Source organism: Salmo salar, chromosome ssa15 (genome assembly GCF_905237065.1).
Source record: "Salmo salar chromosome ssa15, Ssal_v3.1, whole genome shotgun sequence".
Taxonomy (NCBI): Eukaryota; Metazoa; Chordata; class Actinopteri; order Salmoniformes; family Salmonidae; genus Salmo; species Salmo salar.
The window spans coordinates 106,843,401-106,869,827 of NC_059456.1; the positions used below are offsets into that span (position 1 = coordinate 106,843,401).

Here is a 26,427-nt window from a genome sequence, read left to right on the forward strand (position 1 = left end):
AGTGACACACACACACCTGACAGGACAGGTTCCTCATACCGGTGAGTGACACACACACCTGACAGGACAGGTACCTCATACCGGTGAGTGACACACACACATCTGACAGGACAGGTACCTCATACCGGTGAGTGACACACACACATCTGACAGGACAGGTACCTCATACCGGTGAGTGACACACACACATCTGACAGGACAGGTACCTCATACCGGTGAGTGACACACACACATCTGACAGGACAGGTACCTCATACCGGTGAGTGACACACACACACCTGACAGGACAGGTACCTCATACCGGTGAGTGACACACACACACCTGACAGGACAGGTACCTCATACCGGTGAGTGACACACACACACCTGACAGGACAGGTACCTCATACCGGTGAGTGACACACACACACCTGACAGGACAGGTACCTCATACCGGTGAGTGACACACACACACACACACACCTGACAGGACAGGTACCTCATACCGGTGAGTGACACACACACACCTGACAGGACAGGTACCTCATACCGGTGAGTGACACACACACACATCTGACAGGACAGGTACCTCATACCGGTGAGTGACACACACACACACACATCTGACAGGACAGATACCTCATACCGGTGAGTGACACACACACACCTGACAGCACAGATACCTCATACCGGTGAGTGACACACACACACCTGACAGGACAGATACCTCATACCGGTGAGTGACACACACACACCTGACAGGACAGATACCTCATACCGGTGAGTGACACACACACCTGACAGGACAGATACCTCATACCGGTGAGTGACACACACACACCTGACAGGACAGGTTCCTCATACCGGTGAGTGACACACACACCTGACAGGACAGGTACCTCATACCGGTGAGTGACACACACACACCTGACAGGACAGGTACCTCATACCGGTGAGTGACACACACACACCTGACAGGACAGGTACCTCATACCGGTGAGTGACACACACACACCTGACAGGACAGGTACCTCATACCGGTGAGTGACACACACACCTGACAGGACAGGTACCTCATACCGGTGAGTGACACACACACACCTGACAGGACAGGTACCTCATACCGGTGAGTGACACACACACACCTGACAGGACAGGTACCTCATACCGGTGAGTGACACACACACACCTGACAGGACAGGTACCTCATACCGGTGAGTGACACACACACACACACACACCTGACAGGACAGGTACCTCATACCGGTGAGTGACACACACACACCTGACAGGACAGGTACCTCATACCGGTGAGTGACACACACACACATCTGACAGGACAGGTACCTCATACCGGTGAGTGACACACACACACACACATCTGACAGGACAGATACCTCATACCGGTGAGTGACACACACACACCTGACAGCACAGATACCTCATACCGGTGAGTGACACACACACACCTGACAGGACAGATACCTCATACCGGTGAGTGAGTCATTGTAAAGATGTGTTTGTTAAAGATTGTGTTCTCTTTCCAAGAGGATGCTGCTACTGTGGATCTGCTTGGAATCCACTGTTCCATTGTTCCACTGTGGAGTCCACTGGGTAAAATGTTGTTGTTGTTTATAGTGTATCAACATCTCTTTCTCTCTCTCTCTCTCTCTCTCTCTCTCTCTTCTCTTTCTTTCTTTCTTTCTCTCTCTCTCTCTCTCTCTCTCTCTCTCTCTCTCTCTCTCTCTCTCTCTCTCTCTCTCTCTCTCTCTCTCTCTCTCTCTCTCTCTCTCTCTCTCTCTCTCTCTCTCTCTCTCTCTCTCTGTCTCTGTCTCTCTCTCTCTCTCTCTCTCTCTCTCTCTCTCTCTCTCTCTCTCTCTCTCTCTCTCTCTCTCTCTCTCTCTCTCTCTCTCTGTCTCTCTCTTTGTCTCTGTCTCTGTCTCTCTCTCTCTCTCTCTCTCTCTCTCTCTCTCTCTCTCTCTCTCTCTCTCTCTCTCTGTCTCTCTCTGTCTCTCTCTCTGCTCTCTCTCTCTCTCTCTCTCTCTCTCTCTCTCTCTCTCTGTCTCTCTCTTTGTCTCTGTCTCTGTCTCTCGCTCTCGCTCTCTCTCTCTTGCTCTCTCTCTCTGTCTCTCTCTTTGTCTCTGTCTCTGTCTCTCTCTCTCTCTCTCGCTCTCGCTCTCTCTCTTGCTCTCTCTCTCTCTCTCTCTCTGTCTCTCTCTTTCTTTCTCTTTCTTTCTTTCTCTCGTTCTTTCTTTCTTTCTTTCTCCCTTTCTTTCTTTCTTTCTCTCTCTCGCTCTCTCTTTATCTTTCTGCAGTTCAATGATAGGTTATTGTACTGCGTCCCTAAACTGAGGCTGATTGGTCAGAAGTTTGGGGTGAGAGCCAGGATCAACGTGGATGGGATGGAGGTTAGTTCTGTTCGTATATACACGCTACTGTTACCACTTTAATGCCAATTTGAAATTGCACCCTATTCCCTGCATGGTGCACTAGGCTCTGAACATAAGTGGTGCACTACATAAGGAATAGTGTGCATGCTAAGGCTCTTCCAACACAGAGGAATGCTGCAAGCACCATCTTTGATGGTGCTCTGTATTAACTGCCTGCTGTAGTGAAGCTGTGGTCAGCTGAGGGATGTCCTGGGTGTCCCCTTCTTTCTTCTTACAGCTGAAGGAGAGCAGCAGCGTTAACGTTCCCAGAACCTTCCTGGTGTCTGGAAAACAACGATCACTAGAACTACAGGCCAGGTGAGGGTAGCCGGAATATTTATTTAAATGTTTTACTCCAGGACGAACCCCAGCATAATCTGTAACCCCAGCATAAGCTGTAACCCCAGCATAATCTGTAACCCCAGCATAATCTGTAACCCCAGCATAATTTGTAACCCCAGCATAATCTGTAACCCCAGCATAATCTGTAACCCCAGCATAATCTGTAACCCCAGCAACCCCAGCATAATCTGTATCCCCAGCATAATCTGTAACCCCAGCATAATCTGTAACCCCAGCATGATCTGTAACCCCAGCATAATCTGTAACCCCAGCATAATCTGTAACCCCAGCATAATCTGTAACCCCAGCATAATCTGTAACCCCAGCATGATCTGTAACCCCAGCATAATCTGTAACCCCAGCATAATCTGTAACCCCAGCATAATCTGTAACCCCAGCATGATCTGTAACCCCAGCATAATCTGTAACCCCAGCATAATCTGTAACCCCAGCATAATCTGTAACCCCAGCATGATCTGTAACCCCAGCATAATCTGTAACCCCAGCATAATCTGTAACCCCAGCATAATCTGTAAACCCAGCATAATCTGTAACCCCAGCATAACCCCTACCCCCTAGGCTCTAACCCCAGCATAACCCCTACCCCCTAGGCTCTAACCCCAGCATAACCCCTACCTCCTAAACTCTAACCCCAGCATAACCCCTACCCCATAGTTTATAACCCCAGCATAATCTGTAACCCCAGCATAACCCCTACCCCTAGGCTCTAACCCCAACATAACCCCTACCCCTAGGCTCTAACCCCAGCATAACCCCTACCCCCTAGGCTCTAACCCCAACATAACCCCTACCCCCTAGGCTCTAACCCCAGCATAACCCCTACCCCCTAGGCTCTAACCCCAGCATAACCCTACCCCCTAGGCTCTAACCCCAGCATAACCCCTACCTCCAGCATAACCCCTACACCCTGGCCCAGGGATCATCCGCGGGCCTATTTTTTCGTGAGCGGATGATCACGGGCCAGGAACATAATTACAAATTATTTGTAGCCCAAACAGATATAATATTTGACTAAACAAAATCATTTTAAACTTTACTTACATTTGGATACGATCATGTGTCTCTCTGTTATGCGTGGGAATACCAGGGAACAGATTTTACAGTCTTTTATGTCCAACAATGATTTTTATATATATATATATATATATATAAAAATCATTGTTGGACATAAAAGACAATAATAATTGGGACAATAATATGTGTTATTTCATAGTTTTGATGTCTTCACTATTATTCTACAATGTAAAAAATTGTAAAAATAAAGAAAACCCTTAGAATGAGTAGGTGTGTCCAAACTTTTGACTGGTTACTGTATATTTGAAAGGATTTTCTTTTACAATTCCGTACAAAACTAAATTAAAAAACTAAACATGCTTTTGAGTAGTTTAAAACCATTTCGAACTCGGCTTCTAGCAACTGACACACTTCTCAAAGAATACTTGGCTCAAATGTAGGTGTTTAAGCTCAATGCCTAATATGTTGTTGTTGATCTGTGTAGGACTGAAGAAGAGAAGAAGGACTGGATCCAGGTAAATACTTCTGTATTCCAGCTTAGACTATCTCAGCTCCCACTATCTCAGCTCCCACTATTTCAGCTCCCACTATCTCAGCTCCCACTATCTCAGCTCCCACTATCTCAGCTCCCACTATCTCAGCTCCCACTATCTCAGCTCCCACTATCTCAGCTCCCACTATTTCAGCTCCCACTATCTCAGCTCCCACTATCTCAGCTCCCACTATTTCAGCTCCCACTATCTCAGCTCCCACTATCTCAGCTCCCACTATCTCAGATCCCACTATCTCAGCTCCCACTATCTCAGCTCCCACTATTTCATCTCCCACTATTTCAGCTCCCACTATCTCAGCTCCCACTATCTCAGCTCCCACTATTTCAGCTCCCAGTATTTGATCTCCCACTATCTCAGCTCCCACTATTTCAGCTCCCACTATTTCAGCTCCCATTATATCAGCTCCCACTATCTCAGCTTCCACTATCTCAGCTCCCACTATCTCAGCTCCCACTATCTCAGCTCCCACTATTTCAGCTCCCACTATTTCAACTCCCACTATCTCAGCTCCCATTATCTCAGCTCCCACTATCTCAGCTCCCACTATCTCAGCTCCCACTATTTCAGCTCCCACTATTTGATCTCCCACTATCTCAGCTCCCACTATTTCAGCTCCCACTATTTCAGCTCCCATTATATCAGCTCCCACTATCTCAGCTCCCATTATATCAGCTCCCACTATCTCAGCTCCCACTATCTCAGCTCCCACTATTTCAGCTCCCACTATTTCAACTCCCACTATCTCAGCTCCCATTATCTCAGCTCCCACTATTTCAGCTCCCACTATCTCAGCTCCCAATATCTTAGCTCCCACTATCTCAGCTCCCACTATTTCATCTCCCACTATCTCAGCTCCCACTATCTCAGCTCCCACTATTTCATCTCCCACTATTTCAACTCCCACTATTTCAGCTCCCATTATATCAGTTCCCACTATCTCAGCTCCCACTATCTCAGCTCCCACTATCTCAGCTGCCACTATCTCAGCTCCCATTATTTCAGCTCCCACTATCTCAGCTCCCATTATTTCAGCTCCCACTATTTCAGCTCCCACTATCTCAGCTCCCATTATTTTAGCTCCCATTATTTAAGCTCTCACTATCTCAGCTCCCACTATTTTAGCTCCCACTATCCAATCTCCCACTATTTCAGCTCCCACTATCTCAGCTTAGACTATTTCAGCTCCCACTATTTCAGCTCCCACTATTTCATCTCCCACTATCTCATCTCCCACTATTTCAGCTCCCACTATCTCAACTCCCACTATTTCAGCTCCCACTATCTCAGCTCCCATTATTTCAGCTCCCACTATCTCAGCTCCCATTATTTCAGCTCCCACTATTTCAGCTCCCACTATTTCAGCTCCCACTATCTCAGCTCCCATTATTTCAGCTCCCACTATCTCAGCTCCCACTATTTTAGCTCCCACTATCTCATCTCCCACTATTTCAGCTCCCACTATCTCAGCTTAGACTTTCTCAGCTCCCACTATTTCAGCTCCCACTATCTCAGCTCCCACTATTTTAGCTCCCACTATCTCATCTCCCACTATTTTAGCTCCCACTATCTCAGCTTAGACTATCTCAGCTTCCACTATTTCAGCTCTCACTATTTCAGCTCCCACTATTTCAGCTCCCATTATTTCAACTCCCTCTATCTCAGCTCCCATTATCTCAGTTCCCACTATATCAGCTCCCACTATTTCAGCTCCCACTATCTCAGCTCACATTATCTCAGCTTAGACTATTTCAGCTCCCACTATTTCAGCTCCCATTATTTCAGCTCCCACTATTTCAGCTCCCACTATCTCAGCTCCCACTATCTCAGCTCCCATTATTTCAGCTCCCACTATCTCAGCTTCCACTATCTCAGCTCCCACTATCTCAGCTTCCACTATCTCAGCTCCCATTATTTCAGCTCCCACTATTTCAGCTCCCACTATTTCAGCTCCCACTATCTCAGCTCCCATTATTTCAGCTCCCACTATTTCAGCTCCCACTATCTCAGCTCCCATTATTTCAGCTCCCACTATCTCAGCTCCCTCTATCTCAGCTCCCATTATTTCAGCTCCCACTATTTCAGCTCCCACTATTTCAGCTCCCACTATCTCAGCTCCCACTATCTCAGCTCCCATTATCTCAGCTCCCACTATTTCAGCTCCCACTATTTCAGCTCCCACTATCTCAGCTCCCACTATCTCAGCTCCCATTATCTCAGCTCCCACTATCTCAGCTCCCATTATCTCAGCTCCCATTGTTTCATCTCCCATTATCTCAGCTCCCACTATTTCAGCTCCCACTATCTCAGCTCCCATTATTTCAGCTCCCACTATCTCAGCTCCCACTATCTCAGCTCCCACTATCTCAGCTCCCAGTATCTCAGCTTCTCAACTTCACAACTCTGTATTCATCCATATTAATGCCTCCTGTCATTTCCTTACCTTGTTTTTATCGGGTGTGAACAGAGCGGGTGTGGCGAAGGGAGATTTAGTTAGTGTTTATGTGGTTTGGTCCTGGGATGTGTGTGTGTGTGTGTGTGTGTGTGTGTGTGTGTGTGTGTGTGTGTGTGTGTGTGTGTGTGTGTGTGTGTGTGTGTGTGTGTGTGTGTGTGTGTTATCTGTTCCTCCTCTCTCTCAGGCTATCCAGGCCACCATTCAGAGACATGAACAGACACTAGCCACGTTCCACCATCTCAACTGCTCTCTCCGAGATGAGGACTACACTCCTCCCAACTCACCTGTAAGATACAACGCAACCCCTAACCCCAGGATAACCCCTAACCCCAGGATAACCCCTAACCCCAGGATAACCCCTAACCCCAGGATAACCCCTAACCCCAGTATAACCCCTAACCCCAGGATAACCCCTAACCCCAGGATAACCCCAGGATAACCCCTAACCCCAGTATAACCCCAGGATAACCCCAGTATAACCCCTAACCCCAGTATAACCCCTAACCCCAGGATAACCCCAGTATAACCCCTAACCCCAGTATAACCCCTAACCCCAGGATAACCCCTAACCCCAGGATAACCCCTAACCCCAGGATAACCCCTAACCCCAGGATAACCCCTAACCCCAGGATAACCCCTAACCCCAGTATAACCCCTAACCCCAGGATAACCCCTAACCCCAGGATAACCCCAGTATAACCCCTAACCCCAGGATAACCCCTAACCCCAGGATAACCCCTAACCCCAGTATAACCCCAGTATAACCCCAGGATAACCCCTAACCCCAGGATAACCCCTAACCCCAGTATAACCCCTAACCCCAGGATAACCCCTAACCCCAGGATAACCCCAGGATAACCCCTAACCCCAGGATAACCCCTAACCCCAGGATAACCCCTAACCCCAGGATAACCCCTAACCCCAGGATAACCCCTAACCCCAGTATAACCCCTAACCCCAGGATAACCCCAGTATAACCCCAGTATAACCCCAGTATAACCCCTAACCCCAGGATAACCCCTAACCCCAGGATAACCCCTAACCCCAGGATAACCCCAGGATAACCCCTAACCCCAGGATAACCCCTAACCCCAGGATAACCCCTAACCCCAGGATAACCCCTAACCCCAGGATAACCCCTAACCCCAGTATAACCCCAGTATAACCCCTAACCCCAGTATAACCCCCCAGGATAACCCCTAACCCCAGGATAACCCCTAACCCCAGTATAACCCCTAACCCCAGTATAACCCCTAACCCCAGGATAACCCCAGTATAACCCCTAACCCCAGTATAACCCCAGGATAACCCCAGTATAACCCCTAACCCCAGGATAACCCCTAACCCCAGGATAACCCCTAACCCCAGTATAACCCCTAACCCCAGGATAACCCCTAACCCCAGGATAACCCCTAACCCCAGTATAACCCCAGGATAACCCCTAACCCCAGTATAACCCCTAACCCCAGGATAACCCCTAACCCCAGGATAACCCCTAACCCCAGGATAACCCCTAACCCCAGTATAACCCCTAACCCCAGGATAACCCCAGTATAACCCCAGTATAACCCCAGTATAACCCCTAACCCCAGGATAACCCCTAACCCCAGGATAACCCCCTAACCCCAGGATAACCCCTAACCCCAGGATAACCCCTAACCCCAGGATAACCCCTAACCCCAGTATAACCCCTAACCCCAGGATAACCCCTAACCCCAGGATAACCCCTAACCCCAGTATAACCCCAGTATAACCCCAGTATAACCCCAGGATAACCCCAGGATAACCCCTAACCCCAGGATAACCCCTAACCCCAGTATAACCCCAGTATAACCCCAGTATAACCCCAGGATAACCCCTAACCCCAGGATAACCCCTAACCCCAGTATAACCCCAGGATAACCCCTAACCCCAGTATAACCCCTAACCCCAGGATAACCCCTAACCCCAGTATAACCCCTAACCCCAGTATAACCCCTAACCCCAGGATAACCCCTAACCCCAGGATAACCCCTAACCCCAGTATAACCCCTAACCCCAGGATAACCCCTAACCCCAGTATAACCCCTAACCCCAGGATAACCCCAGGATAACCCCTAACCCCAGTATAACCCCTAACCCCAGTATAACCCCTAACCCCAGTATAACCCCAGGATAACCCCTAACCCCAGGATAACCCCTAACCCCAGGATAACCCCTAACCCCAGTATAACCCCTAACCCCAGGATAACCCCAGGATAACCCCTAACCCCAGGATAACCCCTAACCCCAGGATAACCCCTAACCCCAGTATAACCCCAGGATAACCCCAGTATAACCCCAGGATAACCCCTAACCCCAGGATAACCCCTAACCCCAGTATAACCCCTAACCCCAGGATAACCCCTAACCCCAGTATAACCCCAGGATAACCCCTAACCCCAGGATAACCCCTAACCCCAGGATAACCCCTAACCCCAGGATAACCCCAGTATAACCCCAGTATAACCCCAGGATAACCCCTAACCCCAGGATAACCCCTAACCCCAGGATAACCCCTAACCCCAGTATAACCCCAGGATAACCCCTAACCCCAGGATAACCCCTAACCCCAGGATAACCCCTAACCCCAGTATAACCCCTAACCCCAGGATAACCCCTAACCCCAGTATAACCCCAGTATAACCCCAGGATAACCCCTAACCCCAGGATAACCCCTAACCCCAGTATAACCCCTAACCCCAGGATAACCCCTAACCCCAGTATAACCCCAGTATAACCCCAGGATAACCCCTAACCCCAGGATAACCCCTAACCCCAGGATAACCCCTAACCCCAGTATAACCCCTAACCCCAGTATAACCCCTAACCCCAGGATAACCCCTAACCCCAGTATAACCCCTAACCCCAGTATAACCCCTAACCCCAGGATAACCCCTAACCCCAGTATAACCCCTAACCCCAGGATAACCCCTAACCCCAGGATAACCCCTAACCCCAGTATAACCCCTAACCCCAGGATAACCCCTAACCCCAGTATAACCCCAGGATAACCCCTAACCCCAGGATAACCCCTAACCCCAGTATAACCCCTAACCCCAGGATAACCCCTAACCCCAGTATAACCCCTAACCCCAGTATAACCCCTAACCCCAGGATAACCCCTAACCCCAGGATAACCCCTAACCCCAGTATAACCCCTAACCCCAGGATAACCCCTAACCCCAGGATAACCCCTAACCCCAGTATAACCCCTAACCCCAGGATAACCCCTAACCCCAGGATAACCCCTAACCCCAGTATAACCCCAGGATAACCCCTAACCCCAGGATAACCCCTAACCCCAGTATAACCCCTAACCCCAGGATAACCCCTAACCCCAGTATAACCCCAGGATAACCCCTAACCCCAGTATAACCCCTAACCCCAGGATAACCCCTAACCCCAGTATAACCCCAGTATAACCCCTAACCCCAGTATAACCCCAGGATAACCCCTAACCCCAGGATAACCCCAGTATAACCCCTAACCCCAGGATAACCCCTAACCCCAGTATAACCCCTAACCCCAGGATAACCCCTAACCCCAGTATAACCCCTAACCCCAGGATAACCCCTAACCCCAGGATAACCCCAGGATAACCCCTAACCCCAGTATACAGTGCCTTGCGAAAGTATTCGGCCCCCTTGAACTTTTTGACCTTTTGCCACATTTCAGGCTTCAAACATAAAGATATAAAACTGTAATTGTTTGTGAAGAATCAACAACAAGTGGGACACAATCATGAAGTGGAACGAAATTTATTGGATATTTCAAACTTTTTGAACAAATAAAAAACGGAAAAATTGGGCGTGCTAAATTATTCAGCCCCCTTAAAACCTGTTAGGGCTAGGGGGCAGCATTTGCACGTCTGGATAAAAAAAATGTACCCGATTTAATCTGGTTACTAATCCTACCCAGTAACTAGAATATGCATATACTTATTATATATGGATAGAAAACACTCTAAAGTTTCTAAAACTGTTTGAATGGTGTCTGTGAGTATAACAGAACTCATTTGGCAGGCAAAACCCTGAGACATTTTCTGACAGGAAGTGGATACCTGATGTGTTGTATTACCTTTAAACCTATCCCATTGAAAAACACAGGGGCTGAGGAATATTTTGGCACTTCCTATTGCTTCCACTAGATGTCACCAGCCTTTACAAAGTGTTTTGAGTCTTCTGGAGGGAGATCTGACCGAACAAGAGCCATGGAACGATGATGTCCCATTAGACACCTGGCGCGCGAGTTCATGTTGGGTACCCTCATTCCAATACGTTATAAAAGAGTATGCATTCGTCCACCTTGAATATTATTCATGTTCTGGTTAAAAAAGGCCCTAATGATTTATGCTATACAACGTTTGACATGTTTGAACGAACGTAAATATATTTTTTCCCCTCGTTCATGACGAAGTCCGGCTGGCTTAGATCATGTGCTAACAAGACGGAGATTTTTGGACATAAATGATGAGCTTTTTTGAACAAAACTACATTCGTTATGGACCTGTGATACCTGGAAGTGACATCTGATGAAGAGAATCAAAGGTAATGGATTATTTACATAGTATTTTCGATTTTAGATCTCCCCAACATGACGTCTAGTCTGTATCGCAACGCGTATTTTTCTGGGCGCAGTGCTCAGATTATTGCAAAGTGTGATTTCCCAGTAAGGTTATTTTTAAATCTGGCAAGTTGATTGCGTTCAAGAGATGTAAATCTATAATTCTTTAAATGACAATATAATATTTTACCAATGTTTTCTAATTTTAATTATTTAATTTGTGACGCTGACTTGACTGCCGGTTATTGGAGGGAAACGATTTCCTCAACATCAATGCCATAGTAAAACGCTGTTTTTGGATATAAATATGAACTTGATAGAACTAAAAATGCATGCATTGTCTAACATAATGTCCTAGGAGTGTCATCTGATGGAGATTGTAAAAGGTTAGTGCATCATTTTAGCTGGTTTTATGGTTTTGGTGACCCTGTCTTTGACTTGACAAAACATTACACACAACTCTTGTAAATGTACTGTCCTAACATACTCTAAATTTATGCTTTCGCCGTAAAACCTTTTTGAAATCGTAAAACGTGGTTAGATTAAGGAGATGTTTATCTTTCAAAGGGTGTAAAATAGTTGTATATTTGAATTTTGACATTTATTTGGATTCAAATTTGCCGCTCTTGAAATGCACCTGCTGTTGATGGAGTGCACCACGGGTGGCACGCTAGCGTCCCACCTAGCCCATAGAGGTTAAGTTAATACTTTGTAGCGCCACCTTTTGCTGCGATTACAGCTGTAAGTCACTTGGGGTATGTCTCTATCAGTTTTGCACATCGAGAGACTGAAATTTTTGCCCATTCCTCCTTGCAAAACAGCTCGAGCTCAGTGAGGTTGGATGGAGAGCGTTTGTGAACAGCAGTTTTCAGTTCTTTCCACAGATTCTCGATTGGATTCAGGTCTGGACTTTGACTTGGCCATTCTAACACCTGGATATGTTTATTTGTGAACCATTCCATTGTAGATTTTGCTTTATGTTTTGGATCATTGTCTTGTTGGAAGACAAATCTCCGTCCCAGTCTCAGGTCTTTTGCAGACTCCATCAGCTTTTCTTCCAGAATGGTCCTGTATTTGGCTCCATCCATCTTCCCATCAATTTTAACCATCTTCCCTGCCCCTGCTGAAGAAAAGCAGGCCCAAACCATGATGCTGCCACCACCATGTTTGACAGTGGGGATGGTGTGTTCAGGGTGATGAGCTGTGTTGCTTTTTACGCCAAACATAACGTTTTGCATTGTTGCCAAAAAAGTTCGATTTTGGTTTTATCTGACCAGAGCACCTTCTTCCACATGTTTGGTGTGTCTCCCAGGTGGCTAGTGGCAAACTTTAAACGACACTTTTTATGGATATCTTTAAGAAATGGCTTTCTTCTTGCCACTCTTCCATAAAGGCCAGATTTGTGCAGTATACGACTGATTGTTGTCCTATGGACAGAGTCTCCCACCTCAGCTGTAGATCTCTGCAGTTCATCCAGAGTGATCATGGGCCTCTTGGCTGCATCTCTGATCAGTCTTCTCCTTGTATGAGCTGAAAGTTTAGAGGGACGGCCGGGTCTTCGTAGATTTGCAGTGGTCTGATACTCCTTACATTTCAATATTATCGCTTGCACAGTGCTCCTTGGGATGTTTAAAGCTTGGGAAATCTTTTTGTATCCAAATCCGGCTTTAAACTTCTCCACAACAGTATCTCGGACCTGCCTGGTGTGTTCCTTGTTCTTCATGATGCTCTCTGCGCTTTAAACGGACCTCTGAGACTATCACAGAGCAGGTGCATTTATACGGAGACTTGATTACACACAGGTGGATTCTATTTATCATCATTAGTCATTTAGGTCAACATTGGATCATTCAGAGATCCTCACTGAACGTCTGGAGAGAGTTTGCTGCACTGAAAGTAAAAAGGGGCTGAATAATTTTGCACGGCCAATTTTTCTGTTTTTTATTTGTTAAAAAAGTTTGAAATATCCAATAAATTTCGTTCCACTTCATAATTGTGTCCCACTTGTTGTTGATTCTTCACAAAAAATTATAGTTTTATATCTTTATGTTTGAAGCCTGAATTGTGGCAAAAGGTCGAAAAGTTCAAGGGGGCCGAATACTTTCGCAAGGCACTGTAACCCCTAACCCCAGGATAACCCCTAACCCCAGGATAACCCCAGGATAACCCCTAACCCCAGGATAACCCCTAACCCCAGGATAACCCCTAACCCCAGGATAACCCCTAACCCCAGGATAACCCCTAACCCCAGGATAACCCCTAACCCCAGGATAACCCCTAACCCCAGGATAACCCCTAACCCCAGTATAACCCCAGTATAACCCCTAACCCCAGTATAACCCCTAACCCCAGTATAACCCCTAACCCCAGTATAACCCCTAAATAGCGACCCAATGCTAACTAGCGTTAGTGCAAAGACTGTAAGTCGATGGGATCAGCTCAGGTGATAATAGATAGATAAGACCTGAGGTCTCATATACATCAGATATTAAATGGTGCCGGAGAATAAGGCAGACGTTACGTGCCTCCAACCAATTGTGTTTTCGTTCGTTTATTTGCGTTGTTTGTAACCTATTTTTTAGTTATTTTTGTACATATTATTGCCGCTACCGTATCTGATGACCGAAAAGTAACTGGACATCAGGACTGCGATTACTCACCGTGGTCTGACGGAATCCTTTTTTTCCTTTATTAATGAGTCTGACAAGCTGACAAACGATATTACTGCTTTCTTGGGAACAGGCCCACATCCCCGTCATTTGCATGAAGAGAAGGCTGAGAAAAAGGGGCCAGAGGGCGGGCTGCCTTCTGAGAATTCGTAGGCGATCGAATAAACCCCCACTTCCTTCCATTCTGCTAGCAAACGTGCAATCTTTGGAGAATAAAATTGATGACCTACACGCAAGATTAAACTACCAACGGGACATTCAAAACTGTAATATCTTATGCTTCACGGAGTCGTGGCTGAACGACGACACTATCATCATACAGCTGGCTGATTATACGCTGTACTGGCAGGATAGAATAGCCGTCTGGTAAGACAAGGGGCGGCGGACTATGTATTTTTGTAAATAACAGCTGGTGCACGATATCTAAGGAAGTCTCGAGGTTTTGCTCGCCTGAGGTAGAGTATCTCATGATAAGCTGTAGACCACACTATCTACCAAGAGAGTTTTCATCTGTATTCTTTGTAGCTGTTTACATAACACCACAGTCAGAGGCTGGCACTAAGATAGCATTGAATGAGCTGTATTCCGCCATAAGCAAACAAGAAAACGCTCACCCAGAGGCAACGCTCCTAGTAGCCGGGGACTTTAATGCAGGGAAACTTAAATCAGTTTTACCTGATTTCTATCAACATGTTAAATGTGTAACCAGAGGAAAAGAACTCTGGACCACCTTTACTCCACACACAGAGACGCATACAAAACTCTCCCTCGCCCTCCATTTGGCAAATCTGACCATCATTCTATCCTTCTGATTCCTGCTTACAAGCAAAACATTTAAGCAGGAAGCACCAGTGACTAGATCAATAGAAAAGTGGTCAGATGAAGCAGATGCTAAACTACAGGACTGTTTTGCTAACACAGACTGGAATATGTTCCGGGGATTCCTCCGATGGCATTGAGGAGTACACCAAATTAGACATTGGCTTCGTCAATAAGTGCATCGAAGACGTCGTCCCCACAGTGACCATACGTACATACCCCAACCAGAAGCCATGGATTACAGGCAACATCCGCACTGAGCTAAAGGTTAGAGCTGCCGCTTTCAAGGAGCGGGACTCTAACACGGAAGCTTATAAGAAATCCGCTATGCCCTCCGACGAACCATCAAGCAGGCAAAGCATCAATACAGGACAAAGATCGAATCGCACTACACCGGCTCTGATGCTCGTCGGATGTGGCAGGGCTTGCAAACCATTACAGACTACAAAGGGAAGCACAGCCGAGAGCTGCCCAGTGACACAAGCCTTCCAGATGAGCTAAACTACTTCTATGCTCGCTTCAAGACAAATAACACTGAAACATGCATGAGAGCACCAGCTGTTCCGGGAGACTGTGTGATCACGCTCTCTGCAGCCGATGTGAGTAAGACCTTTAAACAGGTCAACATTCACAAGGCCGCAGGGCCAGACGGATTACCAGGACGTGTACTGCGGGCATGCGCTGACCAACTGGCAAGTGTCTTCACTAACATTTTCAACCTCTCCCTGTCCGGAGTCTGTAATACCAACATGTTTCAAGCAGACCACCATAGTGCCTGTGCCCAAGAACACGAAGGTAACCTGCCTAAATGACAACTGACCCATAGCACTCACGTCTGTAGTCATGAAGTGCTTTGAAAGGCTGGTCATGGCTCACATCAACACCATCATCCCAGAAACCCTAGACCCACTCCAATTCGCATACCGCCCCAACATATCCACAGATGATGCAATCTCTATTGCACTCCACACTGCCCTTTCCCACCTGGACAAAAGGAACACCTAAGTGAGAATGTTGTTCATTTACTGCAGCTCAGCATTCAACAGCATAGTGCCCTCAAAGCTCATCACTAAGCTAAGGACCCTGGGACTAAACACCTCCCTCTGCAACTGGATTCTGGACTTCCTGACTGGCCGTCCCCAGGTGGTGAAGGTAGGTAACAGCACATCCGCCATGCTGATCCTCAACACAGGGGCCCCTCAGGGGTGCGTGCTCAGTCCCCTCCTGTACTCCCTGTTCACTCATGACTGCACAGCCAGGCACAACTCCAACACCATCATTAAGTAGGTCTGATCACAGACAATGATGAGACAGCCTATCGGGAGGAGGTCAGAGACCTGGCAGTGTGGTGCCAGGACAACAACCTCTCCCTCAACGTGATCAATACAAAGGAGATGATTGTGGACTACAGGAAAAAGAGGACCGAGCACACACTTATTCTCATCGACGGGGCTGCAGTGGAGCGGGTTGAGAGCTTCAAGTTCCTTGGTGTCCACATCACCAACAAACAAACATGGTCCAAGCACAACACGACAGTCAGGAAGCAGGCACGACAACACCTTTTCCCCCTCAGGAGACTAAAAAGATTTGGCATTGGTCATCAGATCCTCAAAAGGTTCTACAGCTGCACCATCGAGAGCATCCTGACTGGTTGCATCACTGTCTGGTATGGCAACTGCTTGGCCTCCGCCCAGTACATCACTGGGGCCAAGCTTCCTGCCATCCAGGACCTCTATACCAGGCGGTGTCAGAGGAAGGCCCTAAAAAGACTCCAGCCACCCTAGTCATAGACTGTTATCTCTGCTACCACACGGCAAATGGTACCGGAGCGCCAAGTCTAGGTCCAAGAGGCTTCTAAACAGCTTCTACCCCCAAGCCATAAGACTCCTGAACATCTAATCAAATGGCTACCCAGACTATTCACATTGACACCCCCCCACCCCTCTTTTACACCGCTGCTACTCTCTGTGTCATTAGCTATGTATAGTCACTTTAATAACTCTACCTACATGTACATATTACCTCAATTAGTCCAACTAACTGGTGCCCCCGCACATTGACTCAGTACCGGTACCCCCTGTATATAGCCTCCACATTGACTCAGTACCGGTACCCCCTGTATATAGCCTGCACATTGACTCTGTACCGGTACCCCCTGTATATAGCCTCCACATTGACTCTGTACCGGTACCCCCTGTATATAGCCTCCACATTGACTCTGTACCGGTACCCCCTGTATATAGCCTCCACATTGACTGTGTACCGGTACCCCCTGTATATAGCCTCCACATTGACTCTGTACCGGTACCCCCTGTATATAGCCTCCACATTGACTCTGTACCGGTACCCCCTGTATATAGCCTCCACATTGACTCTGTACCATAACACCCTGTATATAGTCTCCACATTGACTCTGTACCAGTACCCCCTGTATATAGCCTCCACATTGACTCTGTACCGGTACACCCTGTATATAGTCTCCACATTGACTCTGTACCGGTACCCCCTGCATATAGCCTCCACATTGACTCTGTACCGGTACCCCCTGTATATAGCCTCCACATTGACTCTGTACCGGTACCCCGTATATAGCCTCCACATTGACTCTGTACCGGTACCCCCTGTATATAGCCTCCACATTGACTCTGTACCGGTACCACCTGTATATAGCCTCCACATTGACTCTGTACCGGTACCCCCTGTATATAGCCTCCACATTGACTCTGTACCGGTACCCCCTGTATATAGCCTCCACATTGACTCTGTACCGGTACCCCCCTGTATATAGCCTCCACATTGACTCTGTACCGGTACCCCCTGTATATAGCCTCCACATTGACTCTGTACCGGTACCCCCTGTATATGCCTCCACATTGACTCTGTACTGGTACCCCCTGTATATAGCCTCCACATTGACTCTGTACCGGTACCCCCTGTATATAGCCTCCACATTGACTCAGTACCGGTACCCCCTGTATATAGCCTGCACATTGACTCTGTACCGGTACCCCCTGTATATAGCCTCCACATTGACTCTGTACCGGTACCCCCTGTATATAGCCTCCACATTGACTCTGTACCGGTACCCCCTGTATATAGCCTCCACATTGACTGTGTACCGGGTACCCCCTGTATATAGCCTCCACATTGACTCTGTACCGGTACCCCCTGTATATAGCCTCCACATTGACTCTGTACCGGTACCCCCTGTATATAGCCTCCACATTGACTCTGTACCATAACACCCTGTATATAGTCTCCACATTGACTCTGTACCAGTACCCCCTGTATATAGCCTCCACATTGACTCTGTACCGGTACACCCTGTATATAGTCTCCACATTGACTCTGTACCGGTACCCCCTGCATATAGCCTCCACATTGACTCTGTACCGGTACCCCCTGTATATAGCCTCCACATTGACTCTGTACCGGTACCCCTGTATATAGCCTCCACATTGACTCTGTACCGGTACCCCCTGTATATAGCCTCCACATTGACTCTGTACCGGTACCACCTGTATATAGCCTCCACATTGACTCTGTACCGGTACCCCCCTGTATATAGCCTCCACATTGACTCTGTACGGTACCCCCCTGTATATAGCCTCCACATTGACTCTGTACCGGTACCCCCTGTATATAGCCTCCACATTGACTCTGTACCGGTACCCCTGTATATAGCCTCCACATTGACTCTGTACCGGTACCCCTGTATATAGCCTCCACATTGACTCTGTACTGGTACCCCCTGTATATAGCCTCCACATTGACTCTGTACCGGTACCCCCTATATATAGCCTCCACATTGACTCTGTACCGGTACCCCCCTGTATATAGCCTCCACATTGACTCTGTACCGGTACCCCCCTGTATATAGCCTCCACATTGACTCTGTACCGGTACCCCCTGTATATAGCCTCCACATTGACTCTGTACCGGTACCCCCTGTATATAGCCTCCACATTGACTCTGTACCGGTACCCCCTGTATATAGCCTCCACATTGACTCTGTACCGGTACTCCCTGTATATAGCCTCCACATTGACTCTGTACCGGTACCCCCTGTATATAGCCTCCACATTGACTCTGTACCGGTACTCCCTGTATATAGCCTCCACATTGACTCAGTACCGGTACCCCCTGTATATAGCCTGCACATTGACTCTGTACCGGTACCCCCTGTATATAGCCTCCACATTGACTCTGTACCGGTACCCCCTGTATATAGCCTCCACATTGACTCTGTACCGGTACCCCCTGTATATAGCCTCCACATTGACTGTGTACCGGTACCCCCCTGTATATAGCCTCCACATTGACTCTGTACCGGTACCCCCTGTATATAGCCTCCACATTGACTCTGTACCGGTACCCCCTGTATATAGCCTCCACATTGACTCTGTACCGTAACACCCTGTATATAGTCTCCACATTGACTCTGTACCAGTACCCCCTGTATATAGCCTCCACATTGACTCTGTACCGGTACACCCTGTATATAGTCTCCACATTGACTCTGTACCGGTACCCCCTGCATATAGCCTCCACATTGACTCTGTACCGGTACCCCCTGTATATAGCCTCCACATTGACTCTGTACCGGTACCCCCTGTATATAGCCTCCACATTGACTCTGTACCGGTACCCCCTGTATATAGCCTCCACATTGACTCTGTACCGGTACCACCTGTATATAGCCTCCACATTGACTCTGTACCGGTACCCCCTGTATATAGCCTCCACATTGACTCTGTACCGGTACCCCCTGTATATAGCCTCCACATTGACTCTGTACCGGTACCCCCTGTATATAGCCTCCACATTGACTCTGTACCGGTACCCCCTGTATATAGCCTCCACATTGACTCTGTACCGGTACCCCCTGTATATAGCCTCCACATTGACTCTGTACTGGTACCCCCTGTATATAGCCTCCACATTGACTCTGTACCGGTACCCCCTGTATATAGCCTCCACATTGACTCTGTACCGGTACCCCCTGTATATAGCCTCCACATTGACTCTGTACCGGTACCCCCTGTATATAGCCTCCACATTGACTCTGTACCGGTACCCCCTGTATATAGCCTCCACATTGACTCTGTACCGGTACCCCCTGTATATAGCCTCCACATTGACTCTGTACCGGTACCCCCTGTATATAGCCTCCACATTGACTCTGTACCGGTACTCCCCTGTATATAGCCTCCACATTGACTCTGTACCGGTACCCCCTGTATATAGCCTCCACATTGACTCTGTACCGGTACTCCCTGTATATAGCCTCCACATTGACTCTATACCGGTACTCCCCTGTATATAGCCTCCACATTGACTCTGTACCGGTACCCCCTGTATATAGCCTCCACATTGACTCTGTACCGTGTACCCCTGTATATTGTCTCGCTATTGTTATTTTTTCTGCTGCTCTTTAATTACTTGTTACTTTTATTTCTTATTCTTATCCATATTTTTTAAAACTGCATTGTTGGGGCTCGTAAGGGGCTCGTAAGGGGCTCGTAAGGGGGCTCGTAAGTAAGCATTTCACTGTAAGGTGGAAAGTATTTGACATAAATGCATGTATTTGACTGAGTTTGGTAATGCATTTGACCAAGGCCTGCAGTCAGCACCTCCAGCACAACAAATAAAATAACATTTTATTAGTCACATGCGCCTGTGTGACTAATAAAATTAGAACACAGGAAGACAAGAGGATAGAAATAAGGATAAAACACTACGCTGGAAAATAAGACCAAGCTGGATAACATTAGTGGACAGTGGTCTCTAACGCTGTGGGTGTGTGTGTGTGTGTGTGTGTGTGTGTGTGTGTGTGTGTGTGTGTGTGTGTGGTCTGTGTGTCTGTGTGTGTGTGTGTGTGTGTGTGTCTGTGTGTGTGTGTGTGTGTGTGTGTGTGTGTGTGTCTGTGTGTGTGTGTGTGTGTGTGTGTGTGTGTGTGTGTGTGTGTGTGTGTGTGTGTGTGTGTGTGTGTCTGTGTGTGTGTGTGTGTGTGTGTGTGTCTGTGTGTGTGTGTGTGTGTGTGTGTGTGTGTGTCTGTGTGTGTGTGTGTCTGTGTGTGTGTGTGTGTGGGTCTACAGAAACAGGCGTCGGTGGCTGCAGAGAACAGTGTGATGTGTAGCTTCCTCCACCACATGGAGAAGGGAACAGGCAGAGGCTGGCAGAAAGCCTGGTTTGTCATCCCAGAGAATGAACCACTGGTGCTGTACATATACGGTGCTCCTCAGGTGAGATTACCTGTTATTACACCTCTATTAACCTATTATTACACCCCTTATTAACCTGTTATTACACCTCTATTAACCTGTTATTACACCCCCTATTAACCTGTTATTACACCCCTAGTAACCTGTTATTACACCTCTATTAACCTGTTATTACACCTTTATTAACCTGTTATTACACCTCTATTAACCTGTTATTAGCCCCTATTAACCTGTTATTACACCCCTATTAGACTGTTATTACACCCCTATTAACCTGTTATTACACCTCTATTAACCTGTTATTACACCCCTTATTAACCTGTTATTACACCCCTTATTAACCTGTTATTACACCCCTTATTAACCTGTTATTACACCCCTATTAACCTGTTATTACACCTCTATTAACCTGTTATTACGCCCCTATTAACCTGTTATTACACCCCTTATTAACCTGTTATTACACCCCTTATTAACCTGTTATTACACCCCTATTAACCTGTTATTACACCCCGATTAACCTGTTATTACACCTCTATTAACCTGTTATTACGCCCCTATTAACCTGTTATTAGCCCCCTATTAACCTGTTAATACACCTCTATTAACCTGTTATTACGCCCCTATTAACCTGTTATTACACCCCTTATTAACCTGTTATTACACCTCTATTAACCTGTTATTACACCCCTATTAGACTGTTAATACACCCCTATTAGACTGTTATTAGACTGTTATTACACCCCTATTACAATGTTATTACACCCCTATTAGACTGTTATTAGAATGTTATTACACCCCTATTAGACTGTTATTAGACTGTTATTACACCCCTATTAGACTGTTATTACACCCCTATTAGACTGTTATTACACCCCTATTAGACTGTTATTAGACTGTTATTACACCCCTATTAGACTGTTATTACACCCCTATTAGACTGTTATTACACCCCTATTAGACTGTTATTAGACTGTTATTACACCCCTATTAGACTGTTATTACACCCCTATTAGACTGTTATTACACCCCTATTAGACTGTTATTACACCCCTATTAGAGTGTTATTAGACTGTTATTACACCCCTATTAGAGTGTTATTGCACCCCTATTAGACGGTTATTACACCCCTATTAGAGTGTTATTAGACTGTTATTACACCCCTATTAGACTGTTATTACACCCCTATTAGACTGTTATTACACCCCTATTAGACTGTTATTACACCCCTATTAGAGTGTTATTAGACTGTTATTACACCCCTATTAGACTGTTATTACACCCCTATTAGAGTGTTATTACACCCCTATTAGAGTGTTATTGCACCCCTATTAGAGTGTTATTGCATATTATAGTTACACTTCAATTCCTTTAAACAACACAACAAAAGGAGAAAACGTTTTAAAAAAACATAGCAATGTACTTTGGATTTGGAACATTCATCCAGGTCTGTCCTCTCTGTCTGTCCTCTCTGTCTGTCCTCTCTGTCTGTCCTCTCTGTCTCTCCTCTCTGTCTGTCCTCTCTGTCTGTCCTCTCTCTCTGTCCTCTCTGTCTGTCCTCTCTGTCTGTCCTCTCTCTCTGTCCTCTCTGTCTGTCCTCTCTGTCCTTCTCTGTCTGTCCTCTCTGTCTATCCTCTCTGTCTGTCCTCTCTGTCTTTCCTCTCTGTCTGTCCTCTCTGTCTGTCCTCTCTCTCTGTCCTCTCTGTCTGTCCTCTCTGTCCTTCTCTGTCTGTCCTCTCTCTCTGTCCTCTCTGTCTCTCCTCTCTGTCTGTCCTCTCTGTCTGTCATCTATGTCTGTCCTCTCTGTCTGTCCTCTCTCTCTATCCTCTCTCTCTGTCATCTGTCTGTCTGTCCTCTCTGTCTGTCCTCTCTGTCCTCTGTCTGTCCTCTCTGTCTGTCCTCTCTGTCTGTCCTCTCTGTCTGTCCTCTCTGTCTGTCCTCTCTGTCTGTCATCTCTGTCTGTCCTCTCTGTCTGTCCTCTCTGTCTGTCCTCTCTGTCTGTCCTCTCTGTCCTCTGTCTGTCCTCTCTGTCTGTCATCTCTGTCTGTCCTCTCTGTCTGTCCTCTCTGTCTGTCCTCTCTGTCTGTCCTCTCTGTCTGTCCTCTCTGTCTCTCCTCTCTGTCTGTCCTCTCTGTCTGTCCTCTCTCTCTGTCCTCTCTGTCTGTCCTCTCTGTCTGTCCTCTCTGTCTCTCCTCTCTGTCTCTCCTCTCTGTCTGTCCTCTCTGTCTGTCCTCTCTCTCTGTCCTCTCTGTCTGTCCTCTCTGTCCTTCTCTGTCTGTCCTCTCTGTCTATCCTCTCTGTCTGTCCTCTCTGTCTTTCCTCTCTGTCTGTCCTCTCTGTCTGTCCTCTCTCTCTGTCCTCTCTGTCTGTCCTCTCTGTCTGTCCTCTCTCTCTGTCCTCTCTGTCTGTCCTCTCTGTCCTTCTCTGTCTGTCCTCTCTCTCTGTCCTCTCTGTCTCTCTTCTCTGTCTGTCCTCTCTCTCTGTCCTCTCTCTCTGTCCTCTCTGTCTCTCCTCTATGTCTGTCCTCTCTGTCTGTCCTCTCTCTTTATCCTCTCTCTCTGTCATCTGTCTGTCTGTCCTCTCTGTCTGTCCTCTCTGTCCTCTGTCTGTCCTCTCTGTCTGTCCTCTCTGTCTGTCCTCTCTGTCTGTCCTCTCTGTCTGTCATCTCTGTCTGTCCTCTCTGTCTGTCCTCTCTGTCTGTCCTCTCTGTCTGTCCTCTCTGTCCTCTGTCTGTCCTCTCTGTCTGTCATCTCTGTCTGTCCTCTCTGTCCTCTCTGTCTGTCCTCTCTGTCTGTCCTCTCTGTCATCTCTGTCTGTCCTCTCTGTCTGTCCTCTCTGTCTGTCATCTCTGTCTGTCCTCTGTCTGTCCTCTCTTATCTGCACTCTCTGTTCTGTCCTCTTCCTCCCCTGTGTACCCAGGATGTGAAAGCCCAGCGCTCTGTACCCCTGATTGGCTTCGAGGCCTCCCTTCCTGAGTCATGTGACCGCCCAGAACGCCGCTTTGCCTTCAAAATCAGCCAATCCCACCTTACGCTCTACTTCAGTGCCGATGGGGAGGAGCTACAGCGCCGCTGGATAGAGGTCCTATCACGCGCAGGGAGAGGGGAGGAGTTACAGGCTCACAGTTCAATCACAGAGGCCCTAGAGGAGGAAGGGGAGGAGACTGCAACCTCGGGAGAGAATACATGATTGATTTTGAGGCGTACAATCAATATTAGATCTGTTCTCTAAAGACACAAAACTACAAACTGTACAGAACATGTGTAGCACACACACACACACACACACACACACACACACACACACACACACACACACACACACACACACACACACACACACACACACACACACGCACACACACACACACACACACACACAGTTTAAAACGTACATACACACACAGGTACGCACACACAAACTCACACACACACCTCTTTGTATTTAATGTCAGTGATCAGTCAGTTGCATGATAATATCTACAGGTCTGTTTCTCTCAGTCAGTGTATTGCTCATCAACTCGTCACAGTGAACCAGTGTTTGCAACAACAACAAAAAAAACTGCCAAAAGTCCAAGTAAAGTGTTGCTCTCATCCTACCTTCAGAAGATATATCAGAAGAATGCAGTATACAAAGATGTGTGTCACAGTGAATAGCTTCCCTCCAGTCAGACATTGACATTGTGTGTCACAGTGAATAGCTTCCCTCCAGTCAGACATTGACATTGTGTGTCACAGTGAATAGCTTCCCTCCAGTCAGACATTGACATTGTGTGTCACAGTGAATAGCTTCCCTCCAGTCAGACATTGACATTGTGTGTCACAGTGAATACCTTCCCTCCAGTCATACATTGACATTGTGTGTCACAGTGAATACCTTCCCTCCAGTCAGACATTGACATTGTGTGTCACAGTGAATACCTTCCCTCCAGTCAGACATTGACATAGTGTGTCACAGTGAATAGCTTCCCTCCAGTCAGACATTGACATTGTGTGTCACAGTGAATAGCTTCCCTCCAGTCAGACATTGACATTGTGTGTCACAGTGAATAGCTTCCCTCCAGTCAGACATTGACATTGTGTGTCACAGTGAATAGCTTCCCTCCAGTCAGACATTGACATTGTGTGTCACAGTGAATAGCTTCCCTCCAGTCAGACATTGACATTGTGTGTCACAGTGAATAGCTTCCCTCCAGTCATACATTGACATTGTGTGTCACAGTGAATAGCTTCCCTCCAGTCAGACATTGACATTGTGTGTCACAGTGAATAGCTTCCTCCAGTCAGACATTGACATTGTGTGTCACAGTGAATAGCTTCCCTCCAGTCAGACATTGACATTGTGTGTCACAGTGAATAGCTTCCCCTCCAGTCAGACATTGACATTGTGTGTCACAGTGAATAGCTTCCCTCCAGTCAGACATTGACATTGTGTGTCACAGTGAATACCTTCCCTCCAGTCAGACATTGACATTGTGTGTCACAGTGAATAGCTTCCCTCCAGTCAGACATTGACATTGTGTGTCACAGTGAATATCTTCCCTCCAGTCAGACATTGACATTGTGTGTCACAGTGAATAGCTTCCCTCCAGTCATACATTGACATTGTGTGTCACAGTGAATAGCTTCCCTCCAGTCAGACATTGACATTGTGTGTCACAGTGAATAGCTTCCCTCCAGTCAGACATTGACATTGTGTGTCACAGTGAATAGCTTCCCTCCAGTCATACATTGACATTGTGTGTCACAGTGAATAGCTTCCCTCCAGTCAGACATTGACATTGTGTGTCACAGTGAATAGCTTCCCTCCAGTCAGACATTGACATTGTGTGTCACAGTGAATAGCTTCCCTCCAGTCAGACATTGACATTGTGTGTCACAGTGAATAGCTTCCCTCCAGTCAGACATTGACATTGTGTGTCACAGTGAATAGCTTCCCTCCAGTCAGACATTGACATTGTGTGTCACAGTGAATAGCTTCCCCTCCAGTCAGACATTGACATTGTGTGTCACAGTGAATAGCTTCCCTCCAGTCAGACATTGACATTGTGTGTCACAGTGAATAGCTTCCTTCCAGTCAGACATTGACATTGTGTGTCACAGTGAATAGCTTCCCTTCAGTCAGACATTTTACATGAATTCATTCTGAGCCACAGAACAGACTTCCTCCTCCTCACCATTTCTCTCTCTGACAAATCGATGTTGACAATATGCTGTTTAGAGCATTGAGTTGTTTCTATGCTGTCTGAGTGTTCTATGGTTTTGAGTGTTCTAGGGTTCTGAGTGTTCTAGGGTTTTGAGTGTTCTAGGGTTTTGAGTGTTCTATGGTTCTGAGTGTTCT

At 47.0% G+C, this 26,427-nt stretch overlaps 1 protein-coding gene across 1 annotated transcript in view; it reads left to right on the forward strand.

Annotated features, from left to right (window-relative positions):
* Window positions 1–25,382, forward strand: part of fgd1 (FYVE, RhoGEF and PH domain containing 1) — a 159,560-nt gene extending 134,178 nt beyond the window's left edge. The window contains exons 10-15 of the mRNA XM_045696112.1: window positions 2,295–2,387; window positions 2,647–2,726; window positions 4,270–4,300; window positions 6,976–7,077; window positions 20,962–21,108; window positions 24,007–25,382. Of these exons, the coding sequence (XP_045552068.1) occupies window positions 2,295–2,387; window positions 2,647–2,726; window positions 4,270–4,300; window positions 6,976–7,077; window positions 20,962–21,108; window positions 24,007–24,276 (723 nt within the window). The 3' untranslated portion in view covers window positions 24,277–25,382. The remainder of the gene's footprint in view (window positions 1–2,294; window positions 2,388–2,646; window positions 2,727–4,269; window positions 4,301–6,975; window positions 7,078–20,961; window positions 21,109–24,006) is intronic.
* The last annotated feature ends 1,045 nt before the right edge of the window (window positions 25,383–26,427 follow it).